This window comes from Homalodisca vitripennis, chromosome 7 (assembly GCF_021130785.1).
Source record: "Homalodisca vitripennis isolate AUS2020 chromosome 7, UT_GWSS_2.1, whole genome shotgun sequence".
Lineage (NCBI taxonomy): Eukaryota > Metazoa > Arthropoda > Insecta > Hemiptera > Cicadellidae > Homalodisca > Homalodisca vitripennis.
The window spans coordinates 60,259,286-60,278,900 of record NC_060213.1 but is presented as its reverse complement, the minus strand read 5'-3'; the positions used below and the strand labels follow the sequence as shown (position 1 = coordinate 60,278,900).

Below are 19,615 nucleotides of genomic sequence, written 5' to 3'. Positions count from 1 at the left end.
CAGTAGTGTCCTATTGGCTCCTCCAGTCCAGGAACTCCTTGACTGTGTATATGGACCTGCCAAGGAGCCATGTTGTTAATGCAGTCTTCAAGTTCTTAGGTAATTGCTGCAGAGATCCGAAACAGTCCAACACGTAATAATCAACCAGCAAAGGAAGGTCGAAAACCTTTCAGTCATACTTTGTATTTGTAAATATAAGTTAAAACAGAATTTAAAAATTTAAGATTAGCAATAGAAGTAATAAATGACGTATTTCATAATTCAGGTAAAGGTAACTACTGCATTCAAGCGCAGCATCAATAAAAATATTTAGGTCTAATCCGTGTCTGTACTACTCATGAGTTTTTACTAGCCAATTATCATACATTACAGCAGAATAGGTTTTGTCAAATTATAGTTATCTCATAAAATGGATATTATATAAACCTACTACACAATCTATGAAAGCTTCTGTTAGGTACAAGTCAGGCAGATCAGTTTCTTAAATGACAAAAGAATAAATTTTGGAGTTCCCCGTCTTGAATACGTTAGTCTTGGGTATGTCTATTTTTTGTATTAATTTTCATATAGAGAAGGCACATGTAAATTATGCTGGATGGATGGTTGTCAATTCCAGAATTTTGTTTGGAACCTCCAATCCAAATCTTTAAAAAAGTAATTCTCAAATTTTAGAATCATATTAGCCTTTGTGTAACCTACATTTGATTTGAATAAAGTCATCACCAATTTCCGTCATTTTAGACCTTTGGGTATCCGATAATACTAAATATAAACTTAAAATATCATGCTATTTTTAAAAAGATTTGCAGATGTTGTGGGAAATTGATATATATTTTAAGAACTCATGTTCTTTACGTGCTACTTTCATTGGATATATTATAAAATATACTTCATGAATATATGCCTTTTGAAAAAACTATAGGCACGTATTTCTATCACAAACATACAACAATTGTAAATTTAAAAGTAAAAAAATTTCAAACCATCTCTACATATGATAACAAAATAGTTTTATTATTGAATCTAGATCTGGTGGTTTTCTGACTATAACTATTGAAGATATTGATATTTGAAACCTGATGTGATATTTTTCTGAAACTTTTTTAAAAAAGGTCTTAATTAGACTAAACATTTTGCAACGTTTGAACTTTATACCTGTATTCTGTTATTCCGTTTAAAGATAAAAGTTTTTCTAAAAAAAAAATCACAAACAGACAGACATACAGGAAGTTAAGCAAGATAAGACTATACTTTAAATGACATTTCTTACTTATTTTGACCTGATTATTAAAATTGTGAAGTTTGAGAGTCGTTTTTGGATACCCTATATACAACTATACAAATTAAAATGTAAAAATAAAATTATTGATCCTGTGTTTCTTTACCCTCAAAAATAGCTGATATCTGTGCATAAACAGCAATTGCAAAAAAAACTCCAAGCCAAATATTTACAAGACCACAATATTTCATTGCTGTGATTAAGTAATGGTTTAATCTAGATTGTTCCAATTTTAAATCTTCAAAAAAATTATATTCTCAAATTTTAACCTTTCCAGCGTTATTGACGCGGATCCGCGGAGGGCCACTACAAGCTCAAAACGTTATTGCCGTGGATCCGCGTTATTCCATTATTTATTTTCTTACTGCTATGTTAGTTGAATATTTTGCTGCTAGATGGTTCTAGTAGTCATGCGACATACAGACAGGTTGCTCTGCCTCGAATTCTGTTACAATGGGAGTGGCATTTGCTTCTAATTGGCCAAACACTGTCTAGCGGGCGTGGCCCCGCTCCTTTCACAAAGTCATTGACGGGAGCTCCCGTCAAGGCATCTAGTCAGTTAGTTAGTGAGAAGCGTCCGGTACACGCATATGTATTTCGGTTATCGCTAATTTTCTGTTGTGTCCTATTCTTTTTAAAGTAAATTATTCATATTATATACAGCAGATTCCAGTATTTATTTAGTGTTTTTTTACCATTATTCGTGTGAATGGCGAATCCAGACGATTCGGAATTTGAAGATTTGGTAATTCTGAGCAATTACTTGGTCAACCCAAACTTTTTAATATTTTACTACGGTCATAAGGATGTTCTCAGAAAGCAAGAAACATAATTCAAGCCCCACAAGGCCGTCCTACAGGTTGCCGAGCGATAAGAAGGTTCAAAGTCCACGCGATAACAGTGGCTTGCGGGAGACGCGCGGAATGTCAGTTGTGACAGCCCGCCACCAAATAAACACTCTTTGTCTACTTTCGTATTTTTCTAATTTTATTGGTTTGTAATATAGTATATGTTTATCTATAAAACTGTGTTTCATTCCCCTACTTACTGAATAAATGATAAAAATATTAGTAACAACTATACTGCTATACTACGATATTCTCAAAAGTTAAAAATTAGCCTAGGAAATCCAAAAAGGGCTAAACAAATTTTATTTACCGTTAAAAAACTCTATTTTGACATACAGAAACGAAAATAAATTTAACTTTACACATTGGAAATTAAAAAAAATTGTAACTTTATCAAAGATCAGGTCCAATTTTTCATGACGCTTAAAGGGTTAAATAGTAGTGGCTTTTTTTAGTCTATGTTAGATTTGGATAACATTATCACCAAACAAATTTCTGATGATAATTTAATTTCAGTTCAAACCCTAATAATGACACAGATTTTACCTCTATTGCTTGTACTATGTTAAGTTGCATTGAATATAGGATCTGTCCATTACTAAAAAAAATACGTAAAATTTTGTTTAATGTGTGCTGGGGACTTGAGTGCAATTTCCCAGGGAATGGTTCATATTTCAGCTCCAGTGGTGTAATGTTACCACAAGGGCGTAAAAATAAATTTAGATTTTCTTACTGTATTTTGTAATGTTGAAATTCATGTATAATCACGTGTTACCTTATTGATTGTAGGTAAACTTTGACGAGTGGTTCACTACAACGTTGCAAGCAGAGCTGCAGATTAGAGCTGGCAACTATAGAGTTGTCAGAAGAAGGGTATGTTACAGTTTTATAAGCACCTCAATAAATTATAGTATAGATACAAATTGTAAACCTGTAGGAGAAATTTATAGTTTGCAGTTATAATGGCAGTTGGTTCTAATCCCTTAATAGCATTACTGTGAATATTCTGTAAATGTTTTTAATGTTGGTGACGTTAGTTAATATAAAAAAAATCAAAGATCCTAGACTAATCATTGGATTCTAGGTTCAACTTGTGATTCATTATATCCTATTCTACTTTTTCATAACTATATTTTATTAAGAATTTAAGTATTGGTAGCTATTTTTAACTCATTGCAGATCACTGACGAGCTGGGCTCGTCACGCAGTGGCCGGGCCTAATGGCACGATGACGAGCTCAGGTCGCAAAAGCGGTCTGCTTTGAAGTTTCCCTCCAAATAGTTCTATTAATGTCTGATAGATCGGGCAATCGTCTTCACTTGTCAACTAAGAGTGTTTAACAACGGTCTACGTTTAGAGTTTTCAAAAGTTTTGTAAATATCCTACAGATCGAAGTTGAAAAATCATTCATATGAGTTTACCCTCTGCTTTTTAGCTCTTCTGATTGGGTGTTTTCCTCAGTTGTTATTATAATACTTTTGAGGTTAGTGACACAGAACTAAACGACGCAGACGTACGTGTTGGCGGGTTTAGTCTAGAAAATGGCCCGGATGTTGTAATCGCTTCGCCCGAGCCGCTTTATTTAGACTATGATTCACATGTCATCCCTGCCACTCCGGAACCTTGCTCGTGTGTTATTGTTCCTACATCACCGATACCCCAGCAGGCCCATGTCCCATCTGAACGAATACCTTCACAGGTGAATTTTCTAGTATACAATAGCAAGCGATATGATGTAGCGCACCATTGCTGTTGATGCGGCCGCTGACCGTAAATTAATTTGTGCCCGCGCGCCTAAACAATGCGATCCGCAATGGGTTAAGCTATATGTGAAAATCAAACAGATAGTAGTTTTACAGTTACTTAATATTCCTTACAGACCAACTATTTTTTACATAGAAGATTTGTTTTAATTAGATTAAGTATTGCCCAAATTATTTTAGAGAATGAGATACTCCCTTCCTCATGTAAAAAGTTATCTCTATTTAAGCCTATATTAAGTGACAATAATATTATTTCCATCAAATCCCTATTTTTCCACTATCAACTTCTATTAAACAGTTGAATCTAATTCTTAGATTGCAGTGTGTTTCTTTTGTGTTTGAAACATTAACCTGTTGGATCCCGTAGCTGCACAGTTGCGACTGAGGCAAGTTGCCCGTTGCCGTACTGTTGCGGCCGCGCGCAGAGCGTTTTATTTTTGCGTTTTTCTTCAACTCAATTCGCTAAATTAAATGACGTTCAATATACCGGGTTACTCGGGAGAACAGAGGCTTTCCTCGTGAGGTATATTTTGTTTCGCGCTACGATACTTGGCAGCCTGTTTTTACTCTAAACGTCGAGGCGTTTCAGCCGGTTGCTGTTGTTTGTACACAATAGTTATGGCTTCGCGTAAGCATGAGTTGTTTGATCAAGATATTAATGAATTATTGGGCAGTGAGTTTAGTGAACTATCTGATAGTGACGACGAAAGTGATGTGGAATATTTTTAGTCGTGTAAGAAGTGGTGATTTTAATTTTAGTGAACTAGTTCGTGATGCAGACTTCAACCACGATTTAGGTTATCTCGATGAACCAGTACCAGGACCATCAGGTGATACTGTTTATTCTAATAATCGTCCAAATAAGCCTACTTTGGATAGTGTTGACTTGGTAATAAACGAGGTAGTTCAAAAATTATAATCCCAGAAATGACTTTACTGGTAATGAAGGAACTGAATGTAGGCCTAACCCCAAACGTAGAAAGCTACCTCCAATTACCTATCCCTGGGTGAATGATACCAACTTTATGTAGTGTATTTAGTGTGAGAAGTACTAAGTTGGTAGGTATCCATAGTGATATTTAATGTCTGCACCAGTGATGTTGGCAGTATGTATTGGTCAGGCGATGTAACATACGATGTGGTCTAAAAGAATAAAGAATGCTCATAGGCTGCTCTCCTGTGACGTCACATCACGCCACTACCCTACAACCAACGGTCCAAGCTGGCCAGCCAGCAGTCCACCCGGAGTCCACCACCAGACACCGTCATGTAACCTCCGCGTCCCGTCCGTTTCCTTTACGAGCGGTCCTAGAGCAATGTTACTCTAAATGTGTAGTTTAATTATTCTTCCCGACCCATAGAGAGTACAGTGTCGACCCGCATACATTACAGTGGCGACGAGGAAAACAACTGCAACAGTGGAAGTCGCTTACAGTGGCGACGAGGAAAACAACTGCAACAGTGGAACGTCGCTTACAGTGGCGACGAGGAAAACAAAACTGCAACAGTGGAACGTCGCTTACAGTGGCGACGAGGAAAAACAACTGCAACAGTGAATTACAGTGATTTAGTGCGGAAGGGCAACAAGCGTAATGAACACGTGCAAATAACCGCGAATGTGCAAGGACATTCCGGACCATTCCAACGGTCGGGAGTAGTAAGGTACGCCGATCGATATAAACTATTCTTGGTGTAAGCAGCGCACAAGCTGATTTTAATCGTTGCAATTAATGCCGTTAGACGATTATTTATTTACCGGGACATTTTAAACAGTTATTACGGAGTGTACAAGAAAACAAAATGGCAACTATCGGGTCTATGGGTTATTTTGATAGTGCGGAAGAATCGTGGCAGTCTTATATAGAGAGATTTGAGTTTTTTATTGATTGTAATGATATCGATAATTTCAAAGAAACTAAGCACTTTGTTGACAGTTATGGGTGTAAGGACCTATACGTTACTGAAAGACTTAATTACACCAGACAAACCGTCTGACAAGTCGTACAAGGAAATTGTGGACACTATAGCGAATCATCTGCATCCCAAGCCTTCTTTTATCACGGAAAAGATTTAAATTTAGTAGGCGGAATCAATTGGGATCATGAAACGGTTAGCGATTATTATTGTGCATTTAAAAACAGTTATCTAAGTATTGTGAATTTGGTGATAAATTGCCAGACTACTTAAGGGACAGATTAGTCGCGGGTTCTGCGAGACCAACAGATACAGAAAAGACTTCTCGGGGAGGAGAACTCTCACTTATGAAAAAAGCCGTGCAACTAGCTACTGCAATGGAATTTGCTGAGAAGGGGGCGGCCCAGATGACAACTGCAGGAGGACGTATTCACCGGACTGCAGAGCAGCGGGTCGATACCGAAAAGGACACAGGCGGCGAGCATCGCAGCGAGACGGTCATCGGACGGCGGGAAGGCGCTGGGAGACATCACCTGCTATTGTTGCGGCAAGCGAGGATCACACACAGCATCGCAATGTCGGTTTCGTGAGTAACGTGTAATCATTGTAAAAAGGAAGGGACACCTTGAAAGAGTTTGGTAGATCGAAAAATTATGTTAACAAACCTAATGAGAACAAACCAAATGTTTTTACAAATAGGTCTAAGGAGCCTTCAGCTAAAGGGAAACAGTTTTACAGCAATAAAAAGCAATATGTTTATAAAGGTAGGCAGCACTATGTAGAGGAAAGTAAAGAATCAGCAGAGTCCGGTTCAGATAATCACTGGAAACATAAAGACAATGACGATGTGTATGACATTTCCAATCTATTTACGGTTAAAGAAATAGAAACTAAGATTAATAAAATTGAGCCAATAACGGTACAGTTATTAGTGGAAAGTAAGGAAATTTGTATTTGAAGTCGATAGTGGAGCTTGTGTTTCAGTTATGTCAGAAAAAGATTGTAAGACTAAGTTAGGAAATATAAACATGTATCCAACTAGCTTAGTATTAAGTTCATATACACATGAAAAGATCAGGCCTTTAGGTAAGGTTATGGTCAATGTACAACAAAAAGGTAAAGAGAAACAATTAGCTTTATACATCGTAGCTAATGGGGCTAATCCCTTGTTAGGGCGTGATTGGATGCAAGCATTAGATTTAACAGTTAGAGTGCCTAGTAATGTAAACAATGTACAGTCAGCTGATCGCACGAGCATGGTGGGGGTTGTGCCAACTGCAGGCGGCAGCGCGGCAGACGCATGCACGCCTGTCAGTGGAAGCCACAACACACCTGTAGAGGTAAACAAACAAACATCTGTCAATCCGTCTGTTGTCAACAACAACAAACAAGTAGAATTACTGTACAATGAGTTTCCAAATGTATTTACGGATAAGTTGGGATGTTTCAAGGGTGCACCAGTTAAATTAAAGTTAAAAGAAAATGTAGTACCAAAATACTTTAAACCTAGGACGTTACCTTTTACACTTAAAGAAAAAGTAGAAGCCGAGCTGACTAGACTAGAACAAGAGAACGTTATTTCACCAGTAGATACCAGTGAATGGGGGACTCCCATTGTACCAATTATTAAGGCTAATGGGAAAATAAGAATTTGTGGGGATTATAAAATAACTGTAAATCCTTTCTTGGAGGTAGACCCGACACCCGTTACCGGAAAATTGAAGAAATATTTGCCAGCCTACAAAACGGAGAAAAATTCTCTAAAATAGATTTATCTTCAGCTTATCAGCAGCTTAAACTAGATGTAGATAGTCAAACGTATTGTACAATAAGCACACACAAAGGATTGTATGCTTACAATCGCCTATGTTTTGGTATCAGTTCAGCACCGGGAATATTCCAAGAATAATAGAACGAACATTACAAGGTATCCCGGGGGTAACTGTATTTTAGATGACATTCTAGTAACAGGTAAAAACAAATGAGGAACACATGCATAGACTTTAGACTAGTGTGTCAAAGACTTGAAGACAATGGGTTCACAGTGAGCAAGAACAAATGTAAATTTTTCTGTGACAGTTTAGAATATTTAGGTTTTGTTATCAGTAAACAAGGGTTGCATACCGCACCTAGTAAGGTTGAAGCAATTGTCAAGGCACCTGAACCTCAAAATGTGACACAGCTTAAAGCCTTTCCTTGGTCTTGTTAATTACTATTCACGTTTCATTCCTAGGATATCCACTATTTTAACCCCAATGTATCAGTTGTTAAGAAAGGATACCGATTTTTTGTATTTAAATTTAGCATGTAAGAAGGCACTACAAGAGATTAAGCAAAGTTAATCTCTGCTGAAGTTTTAGCGCATTATGATCCTGCATTACCACTAGTGGTAGCCAGTGATGCTAGTCCATATGGCATTGCATCAGTTTTGAGTCAGATTCAATACGACGGTACAGAAAGACCTATATCATTCGCAAGTAGAGTGTTAAATAGCGCTGAGAAAAACTATTCACAAATAGATAAGGAAGCATTAAGCATTGTATTTGGTGTTAAGAAATTTAGTCAATATTTATATGGTACACAGTTTTTGTTTAAAGACTGATCATAAGCCTTTAGTGGCTATTTTTGGACCAAAGAAAGGGTTACCTGCTTTCGCAGCCAGTAGGTTACAACGATACGCTTTGTTTTTAAGTGGTTTCCAATATGAGATTGTGTATGTTAAGTCCCAAAACCATGGCAATGCCGATGGTTTATCTAGATTACCTGTAAATAGTGAGATTAAAGATGAAAATCTCGGATGATGACCTTAATATTAATGTCATAGGTACCTATTTGCAGTGTTTAGCTGAAAATGACATACCATTAAGCTATGTAGACATAAAAAGAGAATCAATGGTAGATAGTGAAATCAAAAAGGTAATATCCTATGTAGAATTAGGTTGGCCTATTGTAACTGAACCAGATCTAAAGCCATTTGAAATTAGACAGTCGGAATTAACCTTGGAGCAAGGAATCCTAATGTGGGGGTTACAGGGTGGTAATACCTAAAAGGTTCAGAATAAACATTCTGAACGAATTGCATACTTCACACATAGGTATTTTTTCGCATGAAGGCATTAGCCCGTGCATATGTATGGTGGCCTAATATCGACGGGACATAGAACAACTAGCTAACAGCTGTGCAGCCTGTTTGGAGGAACGAGCAAAACCGCCCAAGGCTTTCCTGCATCATTGGAATGTTCCGGAACGAGTTTGGTCTCGAATTCATATTGATTTTTTTGGACCTTTTCAGTCCAAGTTATTTTTTGGTGGTAAAAGATGCGTACTCTAAGTGGCCAGAGGTGTTGCCCGTTGCTTCAACGGCAAGCTGTTCACACGATTGTGAAATTAAGGGAATTATTTAGTAGGTATGGTATTGTAGACCACATAGTGTCCGACAACGGACCACCTTTTACCAGTCAAGAGTTTTAAAAGAATTTTTGATGTCAAATGGTATCAAACACACGTTTTCACCACCATACCACCCAGAAACCAATGGTTTGGCAGAACGGTCAGTCAGAACTATTAAAAATAAATTGAAAACAGCTCTTCATAATTCCAAGGATTTAGAATTAGCTTTGAGTAACTTCCTGTTCACTTATAGAAATACAGTGCATTCTACTACCAATCTATCGCCAGCTCAATTAATGTTGGGCAGATCGCTAAAAGTCTAGGTTAGATTTAATTCGCCCAAATGTTAAAGCAATAATGTCAGATAATCAAGAAAAACAACGATTGTACTATAGGGGTAGTAAAACTAGACAGTTAGCTATTGGACAACCAATCATAGCCAGAGATTACAGAGGTAGAAATAAGTGGATACCAGGTGTGGTAGTTTCACGATTAGGACCAGTCACGTATTTAGTTGAACTGAATACGGGCATGAGGTGGAAACGACATATCGACCAGTTGGTAGGTTTACAGTGTAGTCCGGAAATGTCTGAGTTTGACAACAATGCCTAGACTCCCAGACGCAAGCGTGGCAACAGAGCACACGCAGGAAAACGATCGATATACAGTCGCGGGACAGAGCGAGCGCAAGGTCGCCAGTTACTTTTAGCAACGACCTTGCCCCCCTCTCCGCAAAACCATAACAATAACAGAAACGCTCAGGGGCAAAGCCCCAGCCCACGTACAAATGTAAACAATAACAGTTCCAGCGTTTCACCCAAACAAATGAACACCTGTTAGACGATACCCACTAAGGGATCGTAAACCTTTAGTCAAAATGGACTTGTAAATACAACCCAATTGTGACTTGTATATAATTAATATTGTTTAAGCATTATTATTATCGATTTGTTAATTGTGTTCATTCAATGTGTTATTAATTGCTATATTCTGATTTATTGGTTTTGATTTGAAGTGTTTGTGATTTGTGTTAAATGATTATATTGAGTTTGTGTTTTGTTCTCTATAATCTATACTTACAAAAATAAAGAGTATAATGTCAATTTTTCTTTATTCATTGTAATTGATTTAAAATTGGAGAATTGTAAGACAAATTGTAATTGATAAATTTCTAAAATTGTAGGGGGACTTATGTATTTAAGGGGGAGGATTGTAGTGTATTTAGTGTGAGAAGTACTAAGTTGGTAGGTATCCATAGTGATATTTAATGTCTGCACCAGTGATGTTGGCAGTATGTATTGTCAGGCGATGTAACATACGATGTGGTCTAAAAGAATAAAGAATGCTCATAGGCTGCTCTCCTGTGACGTCACATCACGCCACTACCCTACAACCAACGGTCCAAGCTGGCCAGCCAGCAGTCCACCCGGAGTCCACCACCATACACCGTCATGTAACCTCCGCGTCCCGTCCGTTCCTTTACGAGCGGTTCCTAGAGCAATGTTACTCTAAATGTGTAGTTTAATTATTCTTCCCGACCCATAGAGAGTACAGTGTCGACCCGCCATACATTACACTTTATTCCGCACATATTTTCCATTTGACAGCTCAAAATCTGGAATAAATGCTGATTCTGGAATAAGTAAGGAATCTACAAACCTAGATTTTTTCTTGTCGTTGTTTCCAATGGAATTAGTATCACACATTGTTGAGCAGACTAATCTCTATTTTCATGAAGTCGTTTCTAAGCTGCCCAATGTTTCTAGATCTGAAATTGATAATTGGTTCAATACCAAATGAGAGTGAAATGTTATGCTTTTTAGCATTGTGTATCCTGATGTCCCATGTGAGAAAAAATAAAATAAAAGAGTACTGGTCTACCGATACAGTAATTCAAACACCATTCTTCGGTCAGGCAATGAGTCGAAACAGGTTTCTAATTACTGTGTAGAATGCTGCATTTCAACAACAGTATTGTTACAAACTCTAAAACCTTAGGAAGATTACATAAGATAAAACCCTATTCTCTGTTCTATAAACAAATCATTTACTGACAATTTCACTCCTTATGAGAATCTTGCATTGGATGAAACACTTTTCTTGTGGAAAGGTAGGCTACTTTTTCGCCAGTATATTCATAGTAAGAGAGCAAGATTTGGCATAAAACTGTTTATCATATCTGATTGCAAAACAGGATACGTTCTAAATGTTTTACCATATATTGGTTCTGAAACTCAGCTAAATTTTGAAGACCTCAGTGATAAAGTAGGTATGTCAGGTCAGGTAGTGTTGACTCTTACAGAATCCAGAATCTTTTTTCAATCTTGGACACAAACTGTACCTTGATAACTGGTATGTCTCACCCTCATTAGCAGAAGAACTATTTAGTAAAAGTACAAATATGTGTGGAACATGCTTGCCAACAAGGCGTGGTGTTCCAAAAGAAGGCCTAAAAAAATTGAAAAAAAGGGGAAACGGATTCACATCATGCAGAATTTATGTTATAATGAACGTTGGCTTAGATCAACGGGAGGTTAGGGTTTTATCAACAATGCATGAACATGGTATGAAAGAAACTGGTAAACGTGATCTCCATACTGGTCAAAAGATTGTAAAACCCGTTAGTGTTCTGGATTACAATCAGCACATGGGTGCAGTTGATGCAGGTGATATGCAGTTGTCGTTCAACGAAACCGCTCGGAAGTCATTGTGAAGTGGTACAAAAAAACTGTTTTTCCATTGTTAGATGTAACCATACGTAATGCATACATTTTGCAGCATCAAATGACAGGAAAAATTCCTCAACTATCAGAATTCTGTAAGGAATTAGTGAGAGAAATCATTGAGAAACATTGTGAGATGAAAAAAGACAAAAGAGGAGGTCGACCTTCAGCAAATATTACACCACTTAGACTGACACAATGTCATTTCTTGGAGCCAATTCCAGCAACTGTAAAACAAAGACAGGCCCAGCGCGAAAATGTCATGTTTGTGCCAACACGACCAGAAGACCACAAAGAAGGCAAGACACTTACTTCATGTAGTATCCCCTGCAATGTGTCTCTGTGTGTACACCCATGTATGATGGAATACCATACTTATAGGAACTTTTAGGCCTAAACCATACTCTGGACCATGTAAATAAAGTTTTGTTCTAATATTATTTATTTAGTTTGTTTTATCCTAGTCTTATTGATTTATATAAAAAATAAAACTTTACACTTGGAATCAAAATATATATATATATATTTTAAATTATATTTATATATATATATATATATATATAATTTATATATAAATTTAAATATGTATATTTGATTTTAGAAATATCAATAATATGAAATAAATAAACATAAAAATAAAACTTAATGAGTATATGATTATGCAGATCAAAATATAACTATAATGTAAAGTAGTAACCAAGTGCCAGAAAAAAACCCGGGCCAGCAGATGCCCCTGTGCTGCCATAACCCGGGACTCAACAGGTTAAGAGAGATGTATTAATAACGAGTTATTGCATAAGGCTGTTAGTTTCGATAAATATTTTCTGTTCATAGACAGAAATATCATTATTCTGATTTGTTAGTTTAATCTTGTGTAATCTGAAAGTGTGTTGGAGAGAAGCAATTTAATATTTGTGGTATGTTATTTATGTCTAGCAAGGAAAATAACTAACTGGTTGTAAAATGGAGCATTAAGGTACTCCCATATATTGATACCAAGAAGAAAGAAGTTATAGTCATATAATTTTTCATGAAAAGTCTATTTAAGTATTTTTAGTTTTTTAATACAAAAAAAATTGAATTTTGAATTCTGATCCTGTATTGTATTATTTTGCATTTTAGTAGAGCAAATCAATATATTTACACCTTGACTCATTCTCCTAATCAAGGCATATACTAACTAGAGTAGATACCACTTTTGTAATTAAATTGTTTACAACATATATTGAATGAATTAACAATTCCTATATTAAAGAGGTGGAGTTAGGGATATCAAGCCATCTCTGCCACTCAACTTAGAAAACCTATTAGGTTGGTCTCCATTTTTGGTAGTCTAATTTAATTATGATCGTATTGTGTTATTTTGAAAAATGTTGAACTGATTGATTGTTTATAAGTCAAGAACTTTAGAATAATTGTAATGTTCACTGCCTACCATTTTTCAATGTATCATATTCAATTTTGATGCAGTTTTCTCTCCTTAAATAAATTAGTTGGCACTATATTACAGGTTTGACAGTATAATCATTAACTGAACTTTTAACAGTTAAATACATAATCGAAACGGAATAATGTTTGTTCCTTATGTAGACATAACTGATCCTAATTCACTATCAAATCTATGAAAAATATTATGATTAGTAGCAGGATATTAGGTAAGCAAGTTAGTTCTCCTACTTATTTTTTATAATAAGTTGTGACAGTAAAATTGTGGTTACTTAAATATTAATTTTCACATCTATCAAGCCAATTATTTGTCTAACATGCTTGCTCTTGCTTTGTAAAAATGTCTTCAACAAATTATTTACTTTAATTATCATAATATTTGTTTTTACACTGAGAAATTGTAAATAATTTATTCATAACTGAATTATTTTATAAATGGAGCAGAATCATTATTGCAATGCTGCCACAGGTGGCATGGCTGCTAGGACAGTGGACGGGCGTGAAGCTGTCATGTGAGCTGCGGCCGACGCTGTACGCTGCTATGCTACCGTTGTTGCAGCCTCAGGAGGACATTGCGGTCCGTCTGACTGCTTGCAGCACTATCAAGAATGCAGTGGACGACTTCGAGTTTAACACAGAGCAGTTCCTGGAGTACCTGGACCCACTGTTTGGGTTGCTCTTCTCGCTGCTCAAGGAAGTCCACGAGTGTGATACAAAGGTGAGCAGGTTGTGGTGTAAACATCAAAATAATGAATTATTTTATAAAATAATAATAATAATAATCAAAATAAAATATGTTGCGCGTAAAAAACTTTATACAAAAACACAGCGAAGGCTGACCAATTTCTTAGCCTCCCACAGTATATTGGCAAGTGGTACAAAAAATTCAGTTTCTAGTTTTAAGTTGTGCAATATGTATTTTTAGGGTTATTAAATATATCTCTGGAAATGTTATAGGAAGATTCTTGGGAATTCTTTAAATATACAATATTTTATGTTGCTAGTTAAATTCGTGTCTGCTATGAAATTTGATATCATATTGAAAATTAAGTTTGAGGGTGGGAGCCTCCATATGTAATTGCTTAGTTAGCAATTAGAGGACAGAAGCCTCCATATGTAATTGCTTATTTAGGAATTTCAGGGTGAGAATCTCCATATGTAACTGCTTAGTTAGTAATTTGAGGGTGAGAATCTCCATATGTAACTGCTTAGTTAGCAATTTGAGGGTGGAATCTCCATACGTAACTGCTTAGTTAGCAATTTGAGGGTGGAACCTCCATACGTAACTGCTTAGTTAGCAATTTGAGGGTGGAACTTCCATACGTAACTGCTTAGTTAGCAATTTAAATTACAGTATTTGACAGTTCTGCACTGCTGTGGCATTGCAAATCCAATTAGGTTATATAATTATGAAAACCATTAATTAATAAGTAAAGTAAAGATGTCTTATTTTACTAGGCAAAAACCAAAACACCTCAATTTAAAAAGGAGCATGAACAATTGGACTAGGGAGAGCCAAAACTTTAAATAAGTAAATTTACAGACATAAATTATAGAACAAATATGTCTTGCTTTAACATGTAAAATAAATTGCAGAAATTTTTCATTTGGGAGTGCACCATTTAGTACACTTAAGAACTCAATAATTTAAAAAAAACTCAAACATTTTTAAAATTTCTTTAAGGGTAAAAGAACCTTGATTGCACTTTGGATGTTACACAGGGTTCATTTAGGATATTGTGCTTGTCTTAATCTGTATCAAAGAACATGCATTTAATGTTATTCATGCCAGAGGACTTTTCTTTTAAAAATGGGTTATATTCCTTAAACTACTGGTTGAAGTCAAATTGTGTGCTTAAAATATTAATAAGAAGTGATTAACCTAACCTTGATTTATATCTGTTGGAACTTACCATCTGTTCTCAACGTAACCAGCAACACTAATCTGTATGTAAATATCTTTATGTTGTGGTCTCGATTTAATGACACAATGGTCATTACTACATTTTGGCTTATTTTGGACATATTATTACTCTTAATCTATATCAGAGAGCAAGTCAAGTTCTTATTTGTACCAGATGAATTTTGTTTTAAGTGAGCGCATTCTAGGGTGAATTCAGTGGTACGTTTTGGAAAGGGCCACTTGATGTTAAGTCTACCATTATTAAAATCAGGAAATGCTTTATTTCGATACAACTAAAAAGTAAGATGTTTAGAAAGAAATGTACTCATACGTAAAGTTTAATTCATAAAGTTAATTCCAGTACTCGTACCGAAAGTTTAGTCCATAAAGGTAATTTTATTTCTATGTTACAATAAAAAATGATCTAAGTTTTTCCATGAAAACTTTTGTTTAGTCTCAGGGGCCATGGTCCCTCCTCTGGATTCACCACTAGTTGACGTTAGGCCAGTGATAATCTGGATTTTGAGTGCTCATTGAAGTAAAAATAAGTACAGTTGATAATTATGAATTTCAAGGAAACAAAGAGATCAAAGAACTGGCATGTGAAAGAGTTCAGTTGGTTTTTCCTTAATCCAAATAAATTATTGGAAACTCAAAAAGAATCATTTGCAATCAAATTTTCCTAAAGTCTCCATAGTTATTAAAGTTGTACTCATATCTTATTTGAATGAAGATGATTAACTGTGTATATTTGATTAAATCACTAATAAGTAGAGAAATAAGTTTTTACTTCTACTCCACTGTCTCAACCAGTATAGTTGTTACTATCAAAAGTTTTAATCATTCACTTATTCAATCAGCTTATTGATTACCATCTATCTAACGAAGCCTGTGTTGTCTCACAGATGCACGTGCTGGGTGTTTTGTCGTTTGTAGTTGAGAGAGTGGGTGTGGCAATTCGGCCCCACGCCAACGCTCTGGTACAGTACCTACCGTTACTGTGGCAGGAGTCTGTCGACCACAATATGCTCAGATGTGCAATTGTCTCCACACTCGTACACTTGGTCAAGGTAATATTCCAGAGTAGTTTAATCATTTTGGTAATCCATTGTACTTCATAGATAATATATCCCTTTGTTTGGTGTGTATTTCAAAATGTGTTTTGTACTCATTTTTATCACGGTTTGGTATGGTAGATTAATTAAAAATCTGATAAATGTTTTGTTTCACATTTTCAGGTTGTTAAAAATATAAAAAAAATGTTGGCAGTGATTTTTAAATATAAACGTATGAAAGAAATACAAAGACAATCAGTATCGGTACAGTACAGTATAAATTATAAATGCATTTTGAAGCTTTTATTCACATGAAAGACTTTAGATACATATAATTATTATTACTAAAAAAAAAAAAAAAACAATAAAAATTTAGGAACAAAAAAAGAAACTGCAATCTAATGTAAACAATATAACCCTACTGTAAACTTGTATTAACTATACAATGTGTGTCTTCACACTAACATTAATACTTGCCAGTTCAGAAAAGGGAATATTCTCATATCAATCAATCAATAATTCTTTATTCATTAGTTGTACAATACGGTACATCGAATAGTGTCATACATTACTTATATATATATATATATATATATATATATATATAAATACTAAACATACTCAAGTTCCTCTATTGAATACAAAACTAAATCAATCAAATAGTTTTTTAGTTTTCTTTTAAATTTGTTAATATTATTTTCCATCTTTATGCTTTGAGGAATATTTTTCAGAAATCTTTTCCCGATATACACAGTTTTTTTCGTGTACATTTCAAGTCTGTGATGATCACTGATGATTTCATTCTTATGGCGTGTGTTATATTTGTGCACATTATTTTCTAAGTTAATTTGTTGGCCATGATTGAATTTAAAATATAGGATGGTTTCATATATATAAAGTCCAAAAACTGTTATTATTTTTAATTCTTTAAACCAATTTCTAACAGATTCTGAGAATTTAAGCTTAAGTATACTTCTAATGGCTTGTTTTTGCACCTTTAAAATGTCAGTTAGGTTTTTCTTAGTTGTGGCACTAAATATGGCTATGCCATAAGCAATGTGTGAATGTATATGAGCGTAATAAATCTGTTTTAGCACTTCAGTAGTACATAAACAAGACATACACTTGCTAACTGCTCTTGTACGTCTGTGTTACAACCGTACCCATCACTTCCTACTTCTTCCATGAACCCTCCTGCTTGTCTCGCATTAAAAAAAATTATATAGTTATCATCAAAGGGGAAATATACGTAGGTGTACAGCAAGAAATAAGGGTAAGCGTAACCTCTTAAAAGATTTAACAATGAAAAGTCATATTTACATGGAGTTAAAAATTCTAAATAAGTTACTTGAAAAGGCATAGACAGATAGTTGAAACGAGTTGAAAAATGTAATGAGCAACTGGCTGAAGACAAATGCTGTTTATTCTGTAGATCAAAATATGCCCTGTGAGCTTTTAAATAATTTAATCAACAAATTTTAAAATAAGTTTACCATTCGATTTTTATAATGCGATTTGAAATTAGGTTAGTAGTTTGTTATTTATTGAATATTGTTATTTTTATTATTTATAATCTTCATTATTAATTGTTATTATTGTACATAATATTATAATAAATATGTATATAGTCATGTGAATTTTATGAATAAACTAACATAGTTGAAGGTTTAGTTTTTTAGTTAGTGATTTTAGTTTTTAATCATGATGATGTCAGTTGCATATTTGTATAAAATTGTATACATGCATTGTTTGTTTATAGACTTAATACAGTAAATGATCTTGTATCTTACTTCCTTCCCTATCGTAACCATTCTCCTCTCTTCTCTATCTCGTGTTTCCCATGGTACTATGAAGTACTTATTCATACTTGTATTGAATTTCATCCCGAAATGTAAATCTTCTGAATCCTCTAGCTGTTGGTGTCCTTAATCTTGTATAGGCACTCCCTCCCAAATTTGTAAATGCTGTTGTTTACATCTTATCTAAACCAAACTTACTTATCATCTTTATTTTATCTAGCACCACTATGAATAGTCAAGATTAATAGTTCATCTCCCATCTCAATCTGATATTCTGGTTCAACTAAACTTACATTACCTCTTACTCCCAGATAGCTCCACTGTCTTCATACTTCTCACATTATCTTTAGCTGAACCTCAGCACAGAGTTTTGGTCTGTGGAAGTGGTGGAAAGAAAGCTGATTTAAAAAATGAAAAATTGTCATATTTCTATTGTAGTATTTATTGTATTTGAAGTATTATACTTGTCACTCCAGATGGTCTGAACATAAGATTTTTCTCAATATCTGCTGATTTTAATCGTCTTAATGCGCACTGACTGGTGCAAATTTGTCCAGTTTCTTTTTCCTCCATTGGTTGCACAAATTTCTTCCCTGCACTTTTTAAATTCTATTGACATGTTCACCAGAAAGATCTCTCCACAGGCTCTGGGTACCCTGTCGGAGAGTGCGATGATGTCCGAGTTCCTGCTGTTGGTTATCCAGTTGTCCACAGACACGCAGCAGCCGAGTCATGTGTATCTGCTGGAGGATGGGCTGGAACTGTGGCTAACCCTCCTGGAGAACAGCACAGCCATGTCCCAGCCGTTGCTGCTTCTCTACAACAACATGAATCCACTTCTTGGTGAGTTTATCTTTCAGCCTGGTTTCAATATTTGATTTTGCCACTTGTTTAAAGCGTAACATGGATGGCTAAAATAAAAGAGTTTGTTTGGCCTATATATACACATCACATGAATTAATAATGCATGGTGTAAACAAGCATCCACACCCTAAATTTTATTATTTTCAGTTAAGAAATATGTATTTCATCATTTTATATTTGTTAAACATAATGTAGGTTTCTATACTGTTATTGTTTTAAACATATTGTTCTTTTTTTCAGAAGGATCAACTGAAAACTTGAGGACATGTTTTTACATTATTCAAGCGTACATTTTGCTAGCTCCTGACCTCTTCTTGCAGGTAATATATCTATTTAAAAACTTTATATATCCAATTATTTTTTTTATATTTAATAGAAATATATGAGTGTAACTTTTCATTTTTAGTGAATCCAAATACTTTTGTAAAAATCCCAAACTTAAGTTTTTTCTAGTCAAACTTTAATATTGGTGACCATATGGGTGACTGGCACACAAATCTTACACAATGGGCCTTAATAAAGATAAAACCCAGACTCTAGAAGTTTGTTTAAAACCGTCTAGACAACAAAACGTTGACTATGTTAAATTCTTAGGAGTCATTCTTCAGAGTAATATCAAATGGGATAGGCA

The 19,615-nt window shown here is 35.1% G+C and overlaps 1 protein-coding gene across 1 annotated transcript in view; it reads left to right on the top strand.

Annotated features, from left to right (window-relative positions):
* The window catches only part of LOC124366732 (importin-11-like), a 77,790-nt gene that overhangs the window by 29,828 nt on the left and 28,347 nt on the right, over positions 1-19,615 (top strand). The window contains exons 11-15 of the mRNA XM_046823333.1: positions 2,917-3,000; positions 13,833-14,081; positions 16,172-16,336; positions 18,765-18,963; positions 19,225-19,304. Of these exons, the coding sequence (XP_046679289.1) occupies positions 2,917-3,000; positions 13,833-14,081; positions 16,172-16,336; positions 18,765-18,963; positions 19,225-19,304 (777 nt within the window). The remainder of the gene's footprint in view (positions 1-2,916; positions 3,001-13,832; positions 14,082-16,171; positions 16,337-18,764; positions 18,964-19,224; positions 19,305-19,615) is intronic.